The sequence below is a fragment of the Gracilinanus agilis genome, chromosome 1 (assembly GCF_016433145.1).
Source record: "Gracilinanus agilis isolate LMUSP501 chromosome 1, AgileGrace, whole genome shotgun sequence".
In the NCBI taxonomy this organism is placed as follows: domain Eukaryota; kingdom Metazoa; phylum Chordata; class Mammalia; order Didelphimorphia; family Didelphidae; genus Gracilinanus; species Gracilinanus agilis.
Genome location: NC_058130.1, coordinates 339,232,216 through 339,254,207, shown reverse-complemented (window position 1 = coordinate 339,254,207; position 21,992 = coordinate 339,232,216). Strand labels below are relative to the sequence as shown.

Genomic DNA, 21,992 nt, shown 5'->3' with positions numbered 1-21,992 from the left:
CCTCCCTCTCTCTCTCTCTCTCTCTCTCTCTTTCTTTCTTTCTTTCTTTCTTTCTTTCTTTCTTTCTTGTACCTGAATACAATATTCATTATAATTTTTTTAAAGGCAAAAACATGATTTCTGTACTTACAGAGCTCACTTTCTAATGGGGAAAACAACATACAAATAACCATATGCACGTAAGATATAGTTATTTGCATATTGCATGTATATGGAAGATAGTTCTAGCATTGAGGGGGACCCAAAAAATCCTCTTAAAGAAGATGGGATTTTAGGTGAGTCTTGAAGGAATTCAAAGAAGCCAGGAGGTGGGAATGAGGAGGGAGAGCATTCTAGGCATGGGGATAGCCAGTGAAAAGACTCAGACTTGGGTGATGGGATACCTTGTACAAGGAAGTCAGTGTCATTGGATCACATTGATTAAGATGCAAAAAGCTGGAAAAGATAGGAAAAGGGCAAGATTTGATGGACTTTTTTAGCTAATTAGGGAATTTTTTATATTTGTTACTGGAGGTTATAGGAAGCCCCTAGAATTTGTTGTGCAGGCATTATTCATCCAAATATACATTACAAGAATCCTGTGCCTAGATTGTATATATCTTCCAGAAGAAGGAAAAAGCCAAGTTTACTTCAATAAATATATACCCTTTTTATCTTATTTGGAATCACCTGAGAATGTAGAGCAGTCTAGCTGTAAGTATGCTAGTGCTCCTGGACTATACTCTTTTTGGAGAATCTGGCCTCTGATGAGAGATTGCATAGTGAAAAAAAGAACATTGATTCTTAGGATCTTGAATCTTTGAATTCTTAGAGCTTGAAGGGACCTTAGGGGTCATCTGGTCACATTTCCCTATAGAGAACAGATAAGGAAATTGAGAGGAAGCAGAGCATTTACACTCATCTTCTTCATATATAGTGGAAAAAATTTATTGTGCATGTACTTGTAGAATTTGTATTTTTTCTTCACTAAAGCCTGGAAAAATCTCATGTGCGTGCGTGCATGCCGTGTGTGTGTGTGTGTGTGTGTGTGTGTGTGTGTGTGTGTGTAACATGTATTTCAGAATTGGAAAGGATCTCAGAAGTTGGCTAGTTTAATCAATATCTAAATAGGAATCCTTCTACAAAACCTCTTACAGGTAGCCATCTCACTTCTGCTTAGAGATATCTGGTGATAGGAAACTCACTATCTTCTGTGGCATTCCACTTTCCTTTTTAAACCCTTACCTTCTGTCTTAGAACCAATATCTTGTATTGGTTCCACGGCAGATGAGCAATATGAGCTAGGCAATGGGAGTTAAGTGACTTTCCCAGGGTTACAGAGCTAGGAAATGTCTGAGGTGAGATTTGAACCCAGGACTTCCTGTGTTTAGGACTGGCTCTCAATCCACTGAGCTACCTATCTACCTCCAGCATCCACTTTAACTGTTAAGAGAATGAGCCACTTGAATAAGATAACTAGCTTTTCCAAGAGCCTGTACTTCTAAACTATCACCATTTCACAGCATCACCTCTAGATTAGGGTGACTTCTTGGAGTATTTTAAAAAGAAATGGAATCATACTTACATTGGGTCATGTTGGGAACACTAAGCTCATTTTAGGGTTAGACGGGCACATTACATAATGATACTAATTCCATGTGCATTATAGGTGTTCCATGTCATATTACCCACTAACATATACTCTGTAATTGCTACACTTGGTTATTATAATTTCTTTCTTACATACAACATATGTACTTTGGAAGAGATCTTTTTTAAATTCCCAATATAATTTTAAATATTTATTTTTTAAATTTTTATTATTTTTTAAATGTTCTTTAAACAATTTTTGAATTGTAAATTCTCTTCCTTCCTCCTGCTCCTCCCCTACCCATTGAGATGCAAACAATTCGATATCAATTATACATGTGAAATCATGCAAAACATTTCCATATTCATCATGTTGCAAAAAAAGCAAGAAAAATAAAGTTTATAGATTATTCTTCAATTTGCAATAAGAGTTCTTGGAAGGGTAGCATTTTTTAATGAGTTCTTTGGAATTGTCTGGGATCATTCATCAGGGTAGCTAAGTCTTTCACAGTTGAGCATCATTACAATGTTCTGGCTCTGCTCACTTCACTCTGCATCAGCTTATTTAAGTTTTCTCAGATTTTTCTGAAACTATCCTGCTCGTCATTTCTTATAGCACAAAAATATTCCATCACAGTCATATACCATAGCTTGTTCAGCCATTCTCCAATTGATGGGCATCTTGGAGGAATCGTAAAACTTTGAAAGGTATCATAAAATTGAAAAACCCCAAACCAGCACAATTTTTTCCTATGTTTTATTTTGAGCCCAGCTCAATGCCCACCTGCACAGCCCAGGAAATGAATAAAAACGTGCTTTTTCTCTCTCCTCCTCTATCTTTTTCTCTATATTTATCTATATCTATACATGCCAACTTAAAGGCTTTCTGTCCCAGTGAATGTTAATATTTGGGCATTGTACATTTTAGTCTTCTTACACTAATACATACACACAGATACTGAGTTCAGCTTCTGTCTCATACACTTAGTAGGTTTCATGTAAGGCAAGCCAAGTAAATGCTCTCAACCCCACTTTCTCCATCTGTAAAAAGGAGATAATGATAGTACCTACCTCAAAGGATTGTTATAAGAAGCAAATGAGATAGCCTTTAGAAAATGCTTTGCAAACCTTAAAGTGCTAATAAATGCTAGCTATTATGATATTCATATTAGTGTATATGTATGTGTGTTACAACTTATGTTCAACGTCTAAATTACAACATTAACCTGTGGGCCATTTTAATATTTGTAAACCATAACACATGGAAATAGGGGCAGCAAGGTGGCTCAGTAAATGGAGAGCCTGGCCTGGAGACAGAAGGTTCTGGATTCAAATCTGGCCTCAGACACTTCCTACCTGTGTGACCCTGGGCAAGTCACTTAACTCTCATTGCCTAGCCCTTATTGCTCTTCTGTATCTATTAGTATCTGTTCTTTTTCTTCTTGGTATCTATTCTAAGACAGAAGGTAAGGGTTTAAAAAAGTACACACATACACCAGGAAATAATTCCCTTAAAGTAAGAATTGTTTATTTTAACCGGCAAAGATGAAATTATGAAATTTACATTGTATTCACTCCTCTAGTGGAAGCTTTCTTGCACCTATTGAATGCTGAACAGGCCCTCACACTAGTTAATATTCAGCATCAATCTCATATTGAACATTAGTTGTATCACAATTCATGTGACCATTGAGTAAAGTGACTGAGGTTCCTGTGGGGCTCATGGAATCCATCTCCCATCATGGCAGAGTGACTGTATGGGGAAGCAGCAGCGCTTCAGCTGAGGAGAAAAGCCTCAGGAGGAAGACAATGTACAGACATGTTGGAGGTGCCAGCTCCTCTACCTGTCTGTTTCCTCCCAGAATCTTTCTCCCCCTTCAGGGATATCTCCCTGAGGAAAATCATATATCTTATCTCTCAAAGCTGGAAGCTGGAAGCTGGAGATCTCTCCTCTCCCAAGCTTGCCCTAACTTTGCCCCTCATGCAGGCATAGCACACAGAATGATGAAGCTCTGCCAATGAAGTCATATACAAATGGCCTTGGACCCTGGGTTCCATGTAGTTAAAATATTTTAGAAAGGGCAGACCCTCCCTACTAAGAATGTATACTTGTACCTGTAGCAACTGAAGGATCTTTCTTTTATTTGCATGTGGGTACCCCAAACTCCCCCAGATCTGGGATGTGGGTCCATGTCCACTTAAAACCACAGATTATGAGCCCTCACTAACATGTTTAGTTTTACTAGTTGGCCAAAAGGTACATTTCAAAGCAAAAAACGTTTAATGAAATTTCTATAGAAAGAAAAATAAGAGAAATTCCTTCTTAAACCCAGTAAGCACATATTCTGTCACAAATGTATATACATCATTGGTGGGGAAAGCAGACCCTACTGAGGAAAATTGTGTGTACATGTAGGGAATATGCATGGCTCTGGCATATGCATGGAGAAACAATTCAGGTCTTTGACATTATAGGGCTACCTATGACCATTAATGCATTAATGATGCCATCAATAATGCTACTCCTACTGGACCTGCTTTCTACTGATCTCATGTGGCACGCAATCCCTCATTAGACATGTAGAGGAAGGAGCATTTATATAGTGGCTATGATGACCCAGGCACTGTGCTAAGCAAATATTGTCTCACTTGATCCTCATAACAATCCCATAAAATATGTATTCCCATTTTACCATTGAGGAAACTGAGGAAGAAGTTTAGTGACTTACCCAGGGTCCCATGGCTAGCAATTATTGGAGGTTATATTTGAACTCAGGTCTTCCTGAATCCAGGGCTAGTGTATAGCCTGGAATTGTGCCCTTTTGGTCTTAAATGACCACTACTTGATAATGCTCTGCCGATCTTGTGGTCACTGTTGGCTACTAGACATTAGGTTGTGCAGGTTCTCTCTGCTTCCAGTTTCTGACTTCAGTGGGAATCCTTAGATGAAGTGCTACCTCTTTCCCCGAGAGAAAGTATAATTCTGCCATCTCTCTTTTAGCTTAAAACCAGAAGCTTAAGCTATAACTTTGTTTAAAGACAATCTTTATTCAGGTCTGCCCTGAATAATGAAGCAAACCCAGGAAGAGAAAATTGAAAGGAGTTTATTGTAGCTCCCAACACAAAAGTGAGTTGAATGTAGCCAGGCAATTAAATTCAAACTGCCCAGTGCTTTTATAGAAAACTTTTCATAATAATAGCAAGACAGTCTTAATAGGGTGAAGTTTCCAGAAGGGAATGAGCCATTGTGCCCCAGCACCTCACCATTGCAACAGCATCATGGGGAAATGCGATTAGAGGAAAGGGACATGAGATGATGTATGTGGTTCCATAGGACAAGGGGTTGGGATCAGAGTCTTTTTTTCTCTCCCTCTCTCCCTCCCTCTCTCCCTTCCTTCCATTGAGAAGATAAACCCCTACCCCCCTTATACTTGATTGGGTTTTAGTGATAGTGATAGGTTTAAGATAATCAATATTGTGATTCTAAAGTGGTTAGTATAATTTCATCATAATCTTAAGTATAATTAGTAAAATTCATGATTTTTATAAGGATTTCTAACTAAAGCAGAAAACTGCTTCTAAGGGGATTTTCAAGCTCTCTCTTGTTAGTTATGAAGTTTGCACTTCCCTTTACCATAAGATGCTGATCATCTGAGTTTCGTGTCCAGATATGGTGCAAATATCTACACTCTTCCCTTCTTAGAAAAAACCATAAGTTACATCCTTTCCCCTCACCCCCCCAGATCAGATGAGTCTTAGATAAAGGTCATCGTTATTTCTCTAAATAAGAATATTGCCTTGTGATTTAACCTTTAGACTAATATGGGCTTTCCTAAATGAGCTAATCAATCAGCTTTGTTGTTGGGTAACTGTTTCCTAAGAAGGTCTATATGATGTTATGTCTTATGATATAAGTCCCAAACCTTGTATGGAAATATCCATTTTGTTACTGTACTAGTATATAAATCGGGTCTCTGCCACCTTGCTGGGGTCTAACTATGTAAGATTTGGCCCTCTTCCAATAAAATCTAACTTTCTACTGTATAATTGCCATAGGGATTGTATAATTGCCATAAAACTAAAAAAATCTTTTGAGAAAGAAACATTTCAGAAAAGAGAGCTCGATAACTCTCTGAATCTAGAAGATGAATGATTTGAAGAAGGCACCATGAAGATGCCCAAAGGAAACCTCCACAGCATCAGAAAACCCAGAATGAACCATGGAATATAATTGACTGAACTGTGGGGGGTTGTGATAAATTTATTTTATATGTATACTCTTATGCCAAAAGGGGATTGCCCCCTAATTGGCTTATTGTCAATGCGCCTAGCAAACACTGATTTGCTCTCTCTTCCTATCTTTCATTTCCTTCTGATCTCTAACTATTGTAGTTTCTGATTATGTAAAATGATTCATTGGGGAGACTAGTCTCCCAAAGAATCACAGAGGGGATTGTAAAAGGGAATTCTTGGTTCTCCTTGAGTTCACACTTGTGAAAAGGGATTCTTTTTTCTCTTTGCCTAGTTGGAGTTAACAATTTGGTTGGCAATAACTTTGAATAACACAAGCTTGAACTAGGTGGGAGAAGCTTGAAAACCACTTAGTGAATTCACATCTTACTTGATACTAGGTGAGAAGCCAGTAAGATACTTGGAGAGCTCCGCCCTTTTTTCCCCAAACTCAAACAGCCAGAAACTTAAGAGTTCACACACTCAGAAAGGTGTGAATCCAAAGGTGATAACTCAGACAATTTGGAAACTGATTAGCCCCCATGAAAAGGGGCAGGGACAGGAAACCACCATAAAAACCATGAAAATCCCTGAGCAGGCAGTCTGGTGAAGGAGTAAAGAGTAGAGTGAACTCCAAGAAGAGAGTCACTCCAAGAAGAGAGTCACTCCAAGAAGGAAGTCGGCTTCAAGAAGAAAGTCAGTTCAAAAAAGAAAGTCTCAGGAGTCACCTTCAGCTCCAGTCATTGTCTTGGGCGAGTGAATAGCTGGTTTTCCCTTTCTGTCTTCTGAAGATAGTTTAATTCTGATGGAAGGTTAACAAGTTCTGGCTGAGCCAAGCACTGGAACAATATTTAGTTAGATAGGTTAATGTCTTTTCTACCCTTTTGTATTTCTCTATTTTATAAATGAAAAGATTTATAATTTTCATATATTTAGCCAAACCGTTAATTTTTAACACTTACACTACCTTGACTTGGAGATTTTTGACTTTTTGACTTTATTCATCTAAATTGTCTATACTAGTGCAGGGGATTTATTTTTCCCAACCCTTCCTTCCTAGGTTTAGTATTTCAATGGTAAACTTTTACTGTTCATCAGCCCTGATAATATTAATTTCCTATGAAAGAAAAAGAGGGGGACATGGTTAGATGGTATCAAAACTGTCCCTTTATGGACTTATGAGAAAGAATGCTATCCACATTGAGAGAAAGAACTATTGGAAGTAGAAATACAAAAGAAAACTTAAGACTTATCACTTGTTTATATTGGGGATATGATTTGGGGTTTTGGCTTAAAAAATTGCTCTTTGGTAAAAATGAATAACATGGAAATAGGTATCAAATGATAACATTTGTACAACCCAGTGGAATTGCTTGATGGCTCTGGGAGGAGGGAGGAAAAGAAAATGAATCATGTAATAGTTTTTTAAAAATAAGATAAAAGTTTTAAATGAAAAAAAAAACTGTCCCTTCATGGGCACAGACTCATCTGATATGAGCTACAACAGGGGAAGATTCCATTAGTTCTGTTTGATTCCAGGAAGAAGTCATATTTAATAGCTAATCATGTAACAAAGTCCCACATTTATTCATAGGATATAAAAGCCAGGCTCAGAATTTACCAGTTGGGAAAATTTCCTATTCAGAAAGGAAATAGGCCAGTGGGAAAAATGAGCTAAGATGATCCTACTTTTCCTTATGCCAGGTCATTCCTTCAACTTGTTCAGACAATCCTCAGCCTGCATTTCCTTCAGGCAATATATAGCATTCCCCTTGAGTGATGGATTATTGTCTTAATATCTATTCAGACAGTCATACCTGAAATCAAACTTAGAACAATATCAAATTACAGTCCCATGAGAGTTTATCTCAAAAAGCAAAATTGTACTAATCATACTTGTTAGGTTATTATCACTTTTTTTTATGTTGTGAGAATAGTTAACAATGAGCACATGTAAGGACCTCTTACTTATGCCTCATTTATAAGAATAATTATATTCTAGAGTTTTTCACACATACAGGGACTACATATGATAGTTGACTTTATAGACCAGAAAAATGTTTATTATAGCAAGCTTCCAATTTGTACTGCCTATTAAATCCTGAGGCAAAATGAAGTCTTTGAATCTAAGGTCTCTTGTTACCATGTTGACTCAAAGATGCAATTTAAATACATACTACTTATTAACAGGTATAATTTCATAATTTTTATGTGATAACCAAGTAATATGTCAGAAAAAAACTTAATCAAACTTGTAGCTTCCCTTGGCATTTGAGGGTAAATGTTTGTGATGGAAGGTGAATCTCAGGTTTTCACTAAACCAATCCATTATTTTAGAATTTCACAGCATTTAGCAACTTCTTTCTAGGACTGGTGAGATTTATGGCTTTTCCCAAGAAGAAGATTCCAAGGAACTCTAGGCAAATTTACACTTACCTTTACAAAAGGTCTCTTTTTTGGATCATTTTCTCACAGAATCATTCTTTTTTTCCTTTAAAAAATTTTTATTTTCTCATTTTAATTTAATATTCTGTTCTAAATTCTCTCCTAACATCTTCCTTTTTTGTTTAATATTTAATTTTTACTCAATTACATGTAAAAACAATTTTTAAGGCATTAAAAAAATTTGAGTTACAGATTCTCTCCCTCCCTCCTCTCACCCATTCCTGAGATGGCAAGCAGTTTGACATTGGTTATACATGTGCAGTCATGCAAAACATATTTCCACATTAGTCATATCATGAAAGAAAATATAGAGAAATATAAAGAAAAAAACAAACAAGAAAAATAAAAATGTAAAAAGAGTATGCTTTGATATACATTCAGACTCCATCAGTTCTTTCTCTGGAGGTGGAGAACATTTTTCATCATAAATACTTCAGAATTATCTTGGATCATTGTATTGCTGACATTAGCTACCCTATTGGCAGTTGATCATTGTATACTAATGCTTACTGTGTACAATGTTCTTCCAGTTCTTCTCATTTCATCAGTTCATGTAAGTCTTTCCAGGTTTTTCTGAAATCCCCCTGCTCATCATTTCTTATAAGCACAACAGTATTCCATCATAATCATATACTATCATTTGTCAGTTATTCACCAATTGATAAATATCCCCTTAATTTCCCATTCTTTGCTACCACAAAAAGAGCTATCAGATATTTTTGTACATTATAGGTCCTTTTCCTTTTTATTTTTTAAATCTCTTTGGGAATCAGACCTAGTTGTGGTATTGCTGAGTTAAAGGATATGCACAATTTTATAGCCTTTTGGGAGCAGTTCCAAATTGCTCTCCAGAATGGTTAAAACAGTTCACAACTGCACCAACAGTGCTTTAATGTCTCAATTTTCCCACATCCCCTTCAATATTTATCATTTTCTGTTTCTGTCATCTTAGCAAATCTGATAGTTGTGGCGTGGAACTTCAGTGTTGTTTTAATTTGCATTTCTCTAATCAATAGTCATTTAGAGCATTTTTTCATGATTAGACACAGCTTCAATTACTTCATCTTAAAACTACTTTTTCATATACTTGAACTATTTTTATCATTTGGGAAATGACTTCTATTCTTGTAAATTTGATTCCGTTTTCTACATATTTGAGAAATTAGGCCTGTATCAGAGATACTTGCTATAAAAAATTTTCCCCAGTTTTCTGCTTTCTTTCTATTCTTGGTTGCATTGGTTTGTGTGTGTAAAACCTTTTTTATTTAATATAATCAAAATTACCCATTTTATATCTCATAATCCTATCTCTTGTTTGATCATAAATTCTTATGATCTAAGGATCTGACAAACTATTCCATGCTCCTCTAATTTGCTTATAGGAGCACCCTTTATGTCTTAATCATATACCCATTTTGACCTTATGTTGGTATTGGGTGTGAAATGTTGATCTATACCTAATTTGTGTCATAATGTTTTCCAGTTTTCCCAGCAGTTTTTTATCAAATAGTAAGTTCTTTACTTAAAAGCTTGGATATTTGGGTTTATCAAATAGTAGCTTATTATGGTAATTTACTACTATATATTATATAAGTAATCTATTTTACTGATCTGTCACTTTATTCCTTAGCCAGGACAAGATTATTTTGATGATTACATATTTATAAAACAGTTTGAGACCTGGTACAGTTTGGCCTATCTTTCTTCCTGTTCTTTTTTTTCCAGTTCATTTCTTTGATATTCTTTTTTTTTATTTTTTTCTTTGATATTCTTGATGATTTGTTCTTCCAGATGAATTTTGCTATTATTTTTATGGTTCTGTAAAATATTATTTTGGTGACTTAGTATGGCATTGAATAAGTAAATTAACTTGGGTAGAATTATCATTTTTATCATATTGACTTGGCCTACCCATGAACAATGAATATTTTTCCAATTTTTTAGATCTGACTTTGTGTGAAAAATGTTATATAATTGTATTCATATAATTCCTGGGTTTGCCTTGGCAGAGAAACACCCAGGTATTTTATATTGTCTATAATTATTTTAAATGGAATTTATCTGTCTCTCTCTTGCTGCTGGATGCTCTTGGTAATATATAGAAATGCCTTTGTTATATGAAGGAGTTATGTTTTATTCATTCTGAGAGTGACTGCTTTTTAAATTAAGAGAACCATGGAGGAGGAGCCCTTTTAAAATTCCAAATATATAATTACAGCTTTCCTACTTTATACATTGTGCCAAAAAAAAGCTAACCACTCTGTGTGTGTGTGTGTGTGTGTGTGTGTGTGTGTGTGTGTGTGTGTGTGTGTGTATGTCTTTTCTACTCCCTGCTCCTCTAAGGAACCATATTTTGGCAGTGTGGCTTTCAGAAGATGCTGTCTCTCCTGAGTTAAAAAAAAATGTTTGTTTGTTTAACATCAAAATCTGGGGGGAAGGCACAAAGCCAGCCTCATTACCCATTTTGGATCACCTTTTTTTATTAGTCTTTTTTTTCTACATAGCCTAGAAAATATGGTATTCTACTTTTACACAGGAGGACAATTCTCACTCTGTTGGCAGATTTACCAATGACTTCTTCCTTTGAACTAATTGTTTCTTACCATACTGATGCCTGAACTGTATATGTAAGAGTTAGTTAGAGCTTCATGGTATTTATGGAAATTTCATTGCTGTCATGAAGATGATTAATAAGAAATTTAATTAAAATTCCCCTACCCAGTAGTTTAGATTTATAGTCTATGAATGTTTTGTGATCTGTTTACCTGATCTAGGCATCTTCTCTCACTTTTTTTTTATTGTCAACAAACTAATCAGTAGCAGAAATTAGGGAAAAAATCATTAGCATTCTCATCTTCAGGGATCAGTACTTTAAAACAGAAGTTCTTGACTTCTTTTTGTATTATCCAGTGATTCCCAAAGTGGGCTCTACTGCCGCCCTGGTGGGTGCTGCAGCGATCCAAGGAGGCGGCGATGGCCACACTTTTTTTTGTATTACATTCTATTCTGAGTTCAATAAATAGTTTCATAATTTCCAGGAGGTGCTAAGTAATATTTTTTCTGGAAAAGGGGGCAGTAGGCCAAAAAAGTTTGGGAACCACTGATCTACACCTTTGGCAGAATGGCAAAGCTATGAACCTCTCTCTACAAATTGGTCTTTACATTCACAATCAAAGGAAATACTTAATTTTAAGTTAAAGGACAGTGAAAATGAAGACATAATTTTTCCTCATCCAATACATGAAATGAACCCTCTCAAATTTGTCTATGAATCCCAAAGGCCCTGAAATATGTCCACAAACCTGCAAAAGATCTTATTTCATCAGTATGGATATTCTCTCTACCAAAACATTCCAACACTCCTATACTTTGGAGTATTTGTGAGTCAAATCAAGCCAAGAAGCATTTATTAAGTATTTACTATGTTCCAATCACTTTGTTAAGTACGGGAAATACAAATACAAGCAGAAAGAATGATAATTCTTGCCTTCAAGGAGCTTACATTCTAGTGGAAGAAGATAACCCATCAGAGAAAGCTGAAAGGGAAGTGTCCATGAGAGATCTTCATGAGTTGCAACAACAAAAACTACTTAGTGGCCAACATTCTGGTTGGGTGTATGGGATATTTGGAGAGGACTAACATCTCTGGTGTGAGGCTCACCAGGCATTTTCAGGACTGCTCATTCACTTTAGGTATCTATCTGTGACCCAGCTCTCACTTGTGGCTCCAAGAAACTATAGCATGCACAGCAGCCACACCATCTCATTAGACAAGCTAAACCAGGCTGAGGATAACTGACAGGTCTCAAATCCATTGGATGTGAGGGTCTAAGCATGTGAAGATTTCCTCTAATGGAATGGATGGATGAGAGCAATTTGTTCCAACAGCCATGAAGGCAACTGAAGCTGGTGTTATGGAGCACTTAGAGCTTGGTCATACAATGAAGATGCCGAGGTCATCCACTGTCTGGGGCCATCATGCACCATCTTTACTTTTGTCCTATCATTGGACTTTGATGACTCTGAAAGAGAGAGTGAGGCTGCCAACTTTGTGAACTCTGTCTCACTTAAATCCAATTTACATATCCTGTAATGTCATTGATCTTCTTTAAAACTAAGGACAAACCACCATTCTGGTGATAAGATATTTTTTTTGAGACTGGGTCTCTCTAACTATCTAAGGGTATAAATGCAATGGACCTGATCCCCATGTTGACTCACATGGAGGTTTTAACCTGCTCTTTCACCCTTCTTAAGCAAACTAAATGGTTCTCTAGAGGATTACCATATTGATGCTGGACTTAGTGTATATAGCTTTAGTCCTTTTGGAGGTCAGAACTCTCCTGCTCAGAAGATCCATCAACCTCATTCTTCCCATAGGTAGAATTCTAACCTTGTGCCACAATGCAGAGCAGAGACTTTCTAAATACAACTAGTCTGAGGGGGCAGCTAGGTAGCTCAGTGGATTGAGTCAGGCCTAGAGAAGTGAGGTCCTAGGTTCAAACCCGGCCTCAGACACTTCCCAGCTGTGTGACCCTGGGCAAGTCACTTGATTGCCCACCCTTACCACTCTTCTACCTAGGAGCCAATACACAGAAGTTAAGGGTTTAGAAATGTAAAAAAAAAAAAAATACAACTAGTCTGAGTATCAAATAACAGACCATCTATAACTAGGCTAACACTCACAATCTTTCCAATGTGTTGAAACCTGACAGAACTTAGGTTTTTCTAATACAGCTTCTGAGAACCCCTGTCATTTCTATTCCATGATAACACACTTGAGAGTTTTAACAGTGTAATTAATATATAAAAGCAAAAAAAGAAATGATAAAGTCATTTCTCCTTATTGTTGTGCCAGGGAACACTGATCAAGCTGTTTATCTCTCTTGCTTAACAAGGACATTAGATTTTTAAAATAATTTTTTAATTTTTAAAATAAAATGGATTTGAGCCTTGCTATAAGGAAATTCAGTATATGAAAATTTGGACTTAATAAAAGATAGATCAAGGTGGGTCCTATCATTAACTTTATTACAAACTTATTAACTCAATTTTTTTCAAAAATTCAATGAAGAATTCCTTTATATAGCAAGCTTGCTTATTATATTTAAGGTATGATATGAACAACATACAACTTTACAATTTGTTGTCATTAGATGTACCTATATAAAAATGTACTTAATTCAAAATTTCACATATTTTCTGGCTAATTTTAGCTTTGTGCATTGTCTTATATTTCTGGTTAGTGCTTTGTAAAGAAGTCTTTTCATTTCATTATCCCAAGATTATATTTAACCACTAATGAAGCTGAAGATTAGAGGTTGTGGGAACCTTGATTGTAAATGCTGATTTTAATATCAAATATATTTACATAATGTCATTGAATCCTGCTGATTTTATTCTTGTTTTTACATAGTTCATTATTTGGGGGTTTCTAAAGTCTAGACTAGTCTGGTTTTTGAAACACTGGATACATTTCAAAGTATGGCTTCTAATTGACTCACATGGCTATCACCTGAATTCAGGCCCTTATCACCTCTTGTTTAGAATATTACAACAGCCTCCTAATGGATCTCCCTGGCTAAACTCTCTCCCCTCTATGGTCTATCCATCATACTAATGCCAAAGGGTTTCCCTTAAGTGCAGATCTCATCATGTTACTCCCCTCCTCAATCAATTCTAAGGGCTCTTGATTGCCTTTAGAATCAAATATCAATTCCTCTATTTAGCTTTTAAAGTCCTTTATGACCTGTCTGCAACCTGTCTTTCCAACCTCATTCCAACTTTATTACTTCCTGTCCCACATTCTGCAAACTAGCCAAATTGACCTTATCTCTATCCCTTAAACAAAATATTTCATCTTCCATCTCTTTCCCTTTGGCATTTAGCTGATTCTTATACCTGGAATGCAGGCAGCTAGGTAGAACAGTAGACAGAATGCGTTTGACTTGGAGTTAGGAAGACCTGAGTTCAAATCTGGTCTCAGATACTTCTGTCTGAGCTGTGTAACCCTGAGCAAATCAGTTAACCCTGTTTGCCTCAGTTTCTTCATCTATCAAATGAACTGGAGAAGGAAATGGCAAACTACTCCAGTATCTTTGACAAGAATACCCCAAAAGAAGTCACAAGGAGGTGGGCATGACTGAGAAACAAATAAACGACAACAAAAATAACATGCTTGGAATACATTCCTTCCTCATCTCAATCTCATAGAATCCTTCTTCCATCAAGATGTAGCTGAAGGTGGGGTAGATAGGTGGCTCAATGGATAGAGAGCAGACCTGAAAATGGGAGATCCTGGATTCAAATATGGCCTCAGATACTTCCTAGCTGTCTGACCATGGGCAAGTCACTTAACCCTCATTGCCTAGCCCTTAATTCTCTTCTGCATTGGAACCAATACTTAGTAATTCTAAGATGGAAGGTAAGAGTTTTTAAACTCTTTTGAGTATAAATAATTGTATCCTTTGAATTTGTATGCCTAGCACCTCGCATAGTACTTGGTACCCAGTAAATCCTTCGTAAATGCTTGTTGGCAAATCGATCTATTGATTGACTCTTTTTGTTTACAGAACAAAAGAAGAGAAATGAACCGTTACTCTCAGAAGATATGCACCCACACCAGGTAAATCTGTATTTAGGAATAAACCGTTTTTTACTGAGATATTTGTTGGTTGTTTTGTGGTTTGCCACAAGGAAAAAGGACAATTCTCCTGATGCATTCTTCAAAAATAGAGTTCATTCACTCATACAATAGACATCCATGCATATTTATAATGTCACGTTAGTCCTGGGTGTACTAGAACATTTTGTGCTATTAGTTTTGGAAATGGTTGAACAAAATGAACAAAAGAGGTCATCTTTCTCACTATTTCCTTGATGATATGAGAAACTTTTAGGTCACTTCCAGTTTCCTTTGCTTTGAGGGCAGCAAGTTATCCAGTGATAGTCTCTTGGAGATTGCCACCAGAACTTGGGGTTGTGGGTTATAAGGATTCTCAGAGGTACCTCTGGCCTTCTTTTGGCAGGCCATTTTTTAAAAAATGGATTATTTTCATTCTTTCATGGTATCAGCATATTTATAAAGAGTCCTTCATGTCTTTCAGCTAGGATAGCCAGGTTGTGTAGTGGATGGAATGCCTGGTCTAGAATTAGAAAGAATTGAATTGAAATCAAGCCTCAGACATTTACTAGTGTGACCCTAGGCAAGTCACTTAACCAAGTTTATTTCAGTTTCCTCATCTGTTAAATGAGCTAGAGAAGAAAATGACAAGCCGCTCCAGTATCTTTGGATCATGAAGAGTTGGACACGCCTGAAATGACTGAACAAGAACAACTTTCATGTTAGGCAGACCTTTTAGGGAGAAGTTGTAGAAGGACACAGATATGAAATGCACAAAAAAAGTATGGATAGATTCTGATTTGAAGGGAGACCCATATCAATGAGGTATGATATCTACAGATAATTCCTGAAGCCATGTTGGGGTTGTTTTATATTTGTGTGGTAGTGATTTGATTCTTAAACTACTTGAATATAAACAGAAAAATGTTTAAATGCAAACAGAAAAATAAAAGCCTGAGAGAGGACTTGAAGTTTGTTTTAGTGCACTGCCTAAAATAGGATCTGAAGCTGGATAGTCTCTAGTCCAACTGCTTCATTTTACAGATGAGGAAATTAAGTGGCCTGCCTAAGATCATCCTGGTAATGCAATTCTGAGCCAAGATTCAAACTCTAGATGGGTGAAAGCTATTTAGCATTCTAACCATGCTCCCTACTATTTTACAAAAATTCATGTATCTTTCTTTGCAACTAACTTACCCTAGGGAGTATCTTAGGTAGGAGTGTGTAAATAAGTGCTTAGCAAGCTTTCTGAGGAAAAAAAAATATATACATAAGACACTTAAGTATAACCTGTATTATTAAATTTTTATCTATCATTTTCTTTTTTTAAAAAAATTACATATTTGTTTCCTACATTAAAATTCCCAGGTTATCTCCTTCCTTCTCTCTTTCCTCTCCCTGTACTACAGAAGGCATCATTTGACAAAAAGATGTTTGTGGGATGCAGCTAGGTGGTTCAGTAAAGTGAAAGCTAGCCCTAGGTTCAAATATGACCTCAGACATTCCCTAGCTGTGTGATCCTGGGCAAGCCACTTAACTCCCATTGCCTAGCCCTTATCACTCTTCTGCTTTGGAAGCAATACATAGTATTGATTCTAAGGTGGAAGGTAAGGGTTAAAAAAAGGCATATATGTACATATAAAACTATATCTTGCTTATTTCTGTTTATCAGTTCTTTCTCTGGAAGTGTACATACACAAGTTATTCTTTAAACATTATATTCTCTTGCTGTATACAATGTTCTCCCTTGGTTCTGCTTGTTTTATTCTTCATAATTTCATGTAAGTCTTTCCATTAAAAAAAATTAACCTGCTTGTTAATTCCTTGAACACAACAGTATTCCAGCACAATCATATGTTACAATTTGTTTAGCCATTCCCCAATTAATGGGTACCTTCTCAGTTTCCAGTTCCTTGCCATCACTTTCTTAAGTTCAGACCAGTGATGGTGAACCTTTTATTTATTTATTTTGTTTGTTTGTTTGTTTATATGGTGAACCTTTTAAAGACAGAATGCTGGACCCCACCCCCATCCCATCCTCCCAGACAGTGCCATGCCTGCCCCCCCCCGCCCAGACTGAGTGCTATGCCCTGTCCCCCATTCTCTCCCCCAGGCCCCACACAGGGGAGGGAGGAAGTGCTCCCATTGGGCTGCTGAATAGAAGGGCAGATGATGAGAGGCACATGTGAAGAGGGGGAGGAGATTGACCCCAACACTCTGCTCCCCTCCAGCTATATGCCACTCCGTGAGCTATTCTCCGGTCAAACCTAACTCCTCTCTGACCCCACCATGGGAATCACCTTCACCACAGACTCAACAGGTTGCTGTCTGTGCTGCACCCTCACACAGCATGTGAGTTGCCTCCCCCCAGCACCTTGCCCCAGACAAGGGAGGGAGGAAGTACTCCCATTAGGCTGCTGGGCAGAGGAGCAGGTCAAATGAGGAATGTCCTCAGGTACATGGCAAGGGAGAGGGGAAGAACTTTGCCCTGAGTCCCTCTGGCTTTCTAGTGACAAACTAGTAGGCGACTGCAGGTGTGCCCACAGAGAGGGCTCTGTGTGCCATCTTTCGCACTTGTGCCATAAGTTTTCCATCACTGGTCTAGACAATTGACAAAACAATAAAAATCAAGCCCTAACTTATAGCATTTGCTTATATCCAAGGCATAAATGTTTACATTTGAAATTTAACAATTAGTTCTCCCATGCAAACTGACTTTAGTCCATCCTAGATAGATGATGAGGAGACTTTGTCTTAGATGATATTTATCCATCATGTTTTATTTATTCCGTCATTTCTAAGACTAGTCACATATCTAAACCTGTCTTGTCCCCATATGTAAGCTGTTTTGCATGATTATAACTAAGAAAACTCTTTTTTTCAAAAAGCATTTATGACTTAGATGTGGCTTAGTAGTGACTTTCATCCTGACACTATGGGAATCATCCTTATTTTTGTCTTACTCATTTCCATACTCAAAGGTGCTCAGAAGTACATAACATGTATGACTTATTGAGATTATTGTTAACTTCTCTCTCACCTGAGAAAGCTATGCAGATACACAGGCAGTTCTAGAGTATTTTTCAATTTTATTTCCTTTTAAGCTTCTTGGTTTCCCTCTCCTTTTTTTTTTATAAACTATTTCATATGTCTCAATGCATTTTCATTTTCTCTTTTTCTGCTATTATCCCATGCCTATGGAATAGTTAACTTATCTGATAGAGTTGAGATAGCTAACCTAGGAGTATGACAAAAATCTTGCAAAGCCTTCTGCTTTGAAATGCACAGATCAAATAAAATACAAGTTGTGGTTTTCTTTTCTCATCTGTTTAGTTTTATAAGTCTGCAGTATAAGGCTTAAGAAGAAGAATTTTATTATGTTCAGTAACACCAACAGTGCTAAAATACTAGGGGAAAAGGAGCAAAAGACACACCAGAGAACAAAATAACACACCACACACTGAGCCCATTATGTTTTGCTTTTATTTCTCCTGGTTGTACACTTTTCTGAAACATCAGGTTTGGTTTGGCCCAGCAGGCCCTGCGGTCAAATCAAGTTATTACAGTTTAATAGAGTAGTAGTTAAGCTATACCAACAACCCAGAATGAATTGAGCATACAATTGCAGCTGAAAAATGAAGTTAACTATATATTTTGTTTCTGTAGAAACAAGACTGCAGTCCCAGAAAGCGCACTCCGTATTTTAATAATGAGAACTCCAGAGGAATTAAAGAGAACAACACAGAGATTCCTGAAAGAAACAAAGGAAATATATTGAAGAATAAAGAAGTTGTGAATGAAGATCACCAGAAAATATCAAAGAATAATAAATTAATCTCAACTAGGAATAAGCAGTCAACTATTGGTCAAATAAATGCCAATGAACCCTCAAAGATACATATGCAGGATATCAGCGAGCCCAAGAACTTTGTGTCTACGGGAAAGGGAAAAATGAGTACAATTCCTAAAGGAACTGAGATAAGTGGTAGAAAGAGCAATATTAGGATAGTACCAGCAACGCCTTCAAAAAGAATAATGAGATCTATTGCTCATCTTGAAACTTTTTGTGACCTTTCAGAAAAGTCTAGTATTCTGACCAGCTCGGCAGCTCCAATGCCGAAAAATGATCTGTGTCATAATAGTGAAGATTTTTCAGTTTTCCAAGGAAGAGATGCTTGTGAAAATGACATAACTTCACCAATCCTACCAAGTCAGGAAGAACATGGCCAGAGCACAGGGTCAGCAGACTGTCAGAAAGAATACAATTTCTCAGAGTCAGGGACTGCTGAGCCAGCTGAATCCATTCCCCTGTCTGGGCTTCTCTCTTGTGAAGAGGCTGAGTTACCATTAGTCACCGAAGGAAATTATGGCTCTGTTCATCATGAAAAGCCTCTTCCTTGTGAGGCCAATAGCTATAATAATACAAATCATAAAAGTGAGAATGTGACAGAGTGGGAAAAGTGTTTCTTTTCCTTTGTAGATACAAACATTGACAGTGATAATGATAGCAGTGATGATGGTGAATGCATCTCTGAGGGAGCTGCATTGTCCAAGAAGTTTACTTGTTTGGTAAATGATGAAAACCAGAATCATTGTGAAATAGACTCAAAGCATGAAGAAGAATCAAATTCTCAACAATATTTACCTTCTGAAACTCAATCTTTGCTCCAGGAGAATGGTCTTCAAGCAGCCATGACAGTTTCACAACAGCACATTGTTAACTTATCTGACTCAGATTGTACTGTTATTTCTGAACGGTATGTTGTAAATGATGGCCAGAATATTGAAGGAACTACTTCTGATGTTAACGCTGGTCAGATTCCCCTGGCTAGTACAAGGACTCCATCAATGCTTGACTTATCAGGGAAAAGTGGAGTAGCCACCGGTCTTCAAAACATTAAAGCCACTGCACCAGATTCTTTTGTTAATCAGACAGATGAGGAGAGAGTGACAAATGTGAGGGAAGAGGAGAGCTCACAAAGAACCTGCTCCGAGAAATCTCAAGAGAGCCATCAAAAGAGAACTGAGAGTACAGAGAGACAGTCTCGTGAAAAGGAAGCAACTAATGTGGAAAGAAAACAAATGGGACTTTCAGAGAGTGAGGTGACTCCCAATGAAAATGTACAGTCTGTTAAAACCATGAATGAGGACTTAAATTGTATCTCACAGCCCAAGCAAGGGACAGAAAAGATGATTCCTTCCCAATCAGGTAATATTTAAATTATTATTATTAGATAGCTTTTCTCAACCTAGAAATCTTCCAGTGAATCCCATAAAGTATGTACCCACCCAGACAAATGTAACATGCAGCAGTGCTTGGCCAGGTGCCTCCCATGGCTAATAAATAGCTAGTGTGTATAGTGAAGCACTTTACAAATATGATTCCATTTTATCTTCACAGCAGGCCTGGGAGGAAGGTGCTATTGTTAGTCACATTTTATAGATGAGGAAAAAGAGGCAACGGACATGAAGTGACTTCTCCAGGGCCACACAGTTACTAAATGTCTTAGGTCATATTTGAACTCAAGCTTTCCTGACTCCAGATCCTGCTCCCTCTTCAGTGCATCCCATAGTAGCTAAAAGCTGCTCCTTCCAATTACATTTTTTTATTAAACATTTATTAATATTCATTTTTAACCTGTTTACATACTTTATGCCCCTACTTTCCACTTCACCCCCCGCTCTCTCCCCACCCATGGCCGACGCACATTTCCACTGGTTGTAACATGTGTCCTTGTTCAGGGCCTATTTCCATATTGTTGTTAGTTGCATTGGTGTGGTAGTTTCGAGTCCACATCCCCAATCATGTCCGCCTCAACCCATGTGTTCAAGCAGTTGTTTATCTTCTATGTTTCCTCTCCTGCATATCTTCCTCTGAGTGTGGGTAGCATCTTTTCCATAAATCCCTCATAGCTGTCTTGTGTCATTGCAGTGCTGCTGGTACAGAAGTCCATTACATTCGATTTTACCATAGTATATCAGTCTCTGTGTACAATGTTCTTCTGGCTCTGCTCCTTTCGCTCTGCATCAGTTCCTGGAGGTCTTTCCAGTTCACCTGGAATTCCTCTAGTTTATTATTCCTTTTAGCACAATAGTATTCCATCACCAGCATATACCACAGTTTGTTCAGCCATTCCCCAATTGAAGGACATACCCTCCCTTTCCAGTTCTTTGCCACCACTAAAAGCGCAGCTATAAATATTTTCATACAAGTCTGTTTATCTATGATCTCTTTAGGGTACAAACACAACAATGGTAAGGCTGGATCAAAGGGCAGGCATTCTTTTATAGCCCTTTGAGCATAGATCCAAATTGCCATCCAGAATGGTTGGATCAGTTCACAGCTCCACCAGCAATGCATTAATGTCCCAATTTTGCCACATCCCCTCCAACATTCATTACTCTCCCCTTCTTTCATTTTAGCCAATCTGCTAGGTGTGAGGTGGTACCTCAGAGTTGTTTTGATTTGCATTTCTCTAATTTATTAGAGATTTAGAACACTTTCTCATGTGCTTATTGATACTTTTGATTTCTTTACCTGAGAATTGCCTATTCATGTCTCTTGCTCATTTTTCAATTGGGGAATGGCTTGATTTTTTATACAATTGATTTAACTCCTTGTATATTTGAGTAATTAGACCCCTGTCAGAGTTTTTTTGTTATAAAGATTTTTTCCCAATTTGTTGTTTCCCTTATGATTTTGACTACATTATTTTTGTTTATACAAAAGCTTTTTAGCTTAATATAATCAAAACCATTTAATTTACATTTTGTAATTTTCTCTAACTCTTGCTTGGTTTTAAAATCTTTCCTTTCCCAGAGATCTGACAGGTATACTATTTTGTGTTCACTTAGCTTATTTATAGTTTCCCTCTTTATATTCAGGTGATTCACCCATTCTAAATTTGTCTTGGTGTAGGGTGTGAGATGTTGATCTAAACCTAATCTCTCCCATATTGTTTTCCAAATTTCCCAGCAGTTTTTGTCAAATAGTGGATTCATGTCCCAAAAGTTGGGCTCTTTGGGTTTATCATACACTGTCTTGCTGACGTCATTAACCCCGTCTATTCCACTGATCTTCCCTTCTATCTCTTAGCCAGTACCATATTGTTTTGATGACTGCTGC

The 21,992-nt window shown here is 37.2% G+C and overlaps 1 protein-coding gene across 1 annotated transcript in view; it reads left to right on the top strand.

The window, feature by feature from the left end:
• The window catches only part of ANKRD31 (ankyrin repeat domain 31), a 188,979-nt gene that overhangs the window by 56,021 nt on the left and 110,966 nt on the right, over positions 1-21,992 (top strand). The window contains exons 15-16 of the mRNA XM_044680804.1: positions 14,817-14,869; positions 18,533-20,075. Coding sequence (XP_044536739.1) covers positions 14,817-14,869; positions 18,533-20,075 — 1,596 coding nt within the window. The remainder of the gene's footprint in view (positions 1-14,816; positions 14,870-18,532; positions 20,076-21,992) is intronic.